At 68.0% G+C, this 2,377-nt stretch overlaps 1 protein-coding gene across 1 annotated transcript in view; it reads right to left on the reverse strand.

The window, feature by feature from the left end:
• Positions 1-2,377, reverse strand: part of ACAA1 (acetyl-CoA acyltransferase 1) — a 14,681-nt gene that overhangs the window by 1,046 nt on the left and 11,258 nt on the right. Inside the window, exons 7-9 of the mRNA XM_077774009.1 lie at positions 2,021-2,119; positions 1,261-1,341; positions 48-238 (exon numbers count right to left, since the gene is read on the reverse strand). Of these exons, the coding sequence (XP_077630135.1) occupies positions 48-238; positions 1,261-1,341; positions 2,021-2,119 (371 nt within the window). The remainder of the gene's footprint in view (positions 1-47; positions 239-1,260; positions 1,342-2,020; positions 2,120-2,377) is intronic.

The raw sequence follows: 2,377 nt of genomic DNA on the forward strand, positions 1-2,377 counted from the left end.
GCTTGCCAGGCAGCTGCCCCTCCAGTCCCTCCCCCAGCCCGTCTCACCGGCTGTGGTAGAGCCGCCCGTCTTGAAGGCAGGCTTCAGTTTGGCCAGGCCCTCCATGCTGGTGTTGGGGCGGATGCCCTCATCCTGGGCCACGGTCACGCTCCTCTCGGTGCCCTTGTCATCGTGGACCGTGGTGGTCACAGGCACGATCTCAGCTCGGAAACAGCCCTTGCTCTGGGCTCTGGCTGCCCTGGCAGCACCATGGACAGCCTGGCTCAGGCTCCCGTGGGGTCCCCTCCCTTCCAGGGGTGCCTCCCCCTGCCTCCACCGCCCCAGCCCACGGGGACAGGCACCCAAGCTCAGGCTGCTAAATGCAAGGCCCTGCACGCAGGGGGTGGGAGAGGGGGGCTCTAAGGGACGGCTGTGGCCCGGCCCCCCCACCCGGGAGTGGGAGGCCTGAGGCCTTCCGGGGCCTTTGCCGCCAGCCCCGTATCTTCAGAGCCTAGCCAACCGCAGTCGTGATGGGGAAGGGGAGCTCTAGAGGTGGCGGCCCCCATTTGAGCCCTGCACCCACGTGGGACTGAGCCTGCCCTCTCTCTGCCAAGCCGAGGACGGAACCCGGGAACGTGTGTGCGGGTCTCTGCGGCTCGTGGGCCCATCCCGGCCGCTTGAGCCCATCCGCTCCCCAGTTCCCACCTACTGAGGATGACACATGCTACGCGCTTAGTGAATCTTAGGATCTAAACAGCACAAAAGCACAAGGCGTTTTGGGGCGATCCTGGCAACCATATGCAAAATGCCAGTGCCTAGGGGTTTCTCCGGGGAACATTCCACACTTTTCACCAGTTTTCAGGTGGTTACTTGACCCCAGGTAACTGCTTCAGAGAAGCGCACTTCCTTCTCTTGCCATTCTCTCTGGGCATCCGGGACTTACCAACCTCGGCCCGCCCCTGCCCTGAGCCCCTGGGTTCGTCCGGAAGCCGGCATGGCGGGGCCCCAGCAGCGCAGGCCCCGTAGCCCAGGCTGTCCCGAGCGGCCGGGGCTGCCACGGCTAATCGCCNCCCCGTTACGCCCCTCACGACGGGAGGGGGCACCAAGCCCAGCCAGGGAGCAGACACGCGGGCCGGGCGCGGGCCGGACACCCAGAGGGCGGGGCCCCTGCCCACCTCTTTCCCGGCTTGAAAACCCTCACGCCCAGCTGTAGCCTAAGGCCGGCCCCGCCCCGGGCCCCTCATCCAGCCCCTCAGACGGCCCACCCCAAACAGCACTCACTTTTGCTGCGAAGCCAGGGCGAAGGTATCCTGCTTCTCCCGCGAAATGCCAAACCGCTCAGCTACGTTCTCCGAAGTTACCCTAAGACGGAACCAAGACACCGTGGGGTCGTGGCCCAGCAGCCGGGGGCCCAGGCTGGGTCCCTGCAGCCGCAGGCAGCGGACAGCAGGAGGCTCGTCCAGGCCACGGAGACCGAACAGCACCCAGTGGGGTGTGGGGGCACGCGGGGGGGCGGAGGTGCTGGCTGGACCCCGAGAAGCCTGTTCACCAGAGNTGGGCTTCGGGCGTTACGGGCTCCCCTGCGAGACGGCTGCTGGGTGTGGAGGAAGCCAGGGCACTGCCCTCCCCGCCGAGCCTCAAATCCAGGGGAGCCACGACTCCCTGCCTACAGACCCGGGGGGGGGCCCAGCGCCTCAGTGACTGTGGAGCTAAGGGGCCGTGCATCCGACAGGGCCCAGGGTCCCAGCTCAAAGCCTCCCGCTTCAAGGGTCTAAGCCTCCAAAAGGCTTTGGCGTGCAGTTGTCGCCGTCCCTCGGGAGCTCGGCCCCTCGGCGTGGGGACGACACTCGGCATGGGGACGACGCTCGGCGTGGGGACGACAGGCTGGGCCATGTCGACACCCAGAGCACAGAGGACGGGGAGGCCTCAGGGGGGAAGTCGGGGGCCAGTCCTACCCCTACGTCCCCACCTGGGACAAGCCCAGGTCCCTGCGCCCCCGCTCCAGGCCGGGACGGGAAGCGGGCTGTGGGGACACACTCACCCCATAGGAATCAGGCAGTCCCTGGCCTTCTCCTTCTGCACCAAGCGCGACGTGATATTCCCGGGGTTCCCTCTGTCGGCCAGGGACATGGACTCGACCCTGAGGAGGCGGCGGACAACGTGGCGACTCTCGGGACCCGCCCAGGGCTACCTGTGCACCAGCGAGTGCTGGGAAATGGCCAGGAGCCCTGGGAAACCCAGCGGGCTGTGCGGGAACCCTGGGCAGGGCCCTGGGGGTGCAGGGCTGCCGAGTCACCCCACCCCCACCCCCACCCCAGGACGGAGCCCTGCGCGGCCCACTCTCCCCGCAGGGCAGGGCTGAGCTTCCCCGCCACCGCTCTCCTGTGGCGGCCGATCG

The sequence above is a fragment of the Crocuta crocuta genome, unplaced genomic scaffold, assembly GCF_008692635.1.
Source record: "Crocuta crocuta isolate KB4526 unplaced genomic scaffold, BGI_CrCroc_1.0 scaffold541, whole genome shotgun sequence".
Lineage (NCBI taxonomy): Eukaryota > Metazoa > Chordata > Mammalia > Carnivora > Hyaenidae > Crocuta > Crocuta crocuta.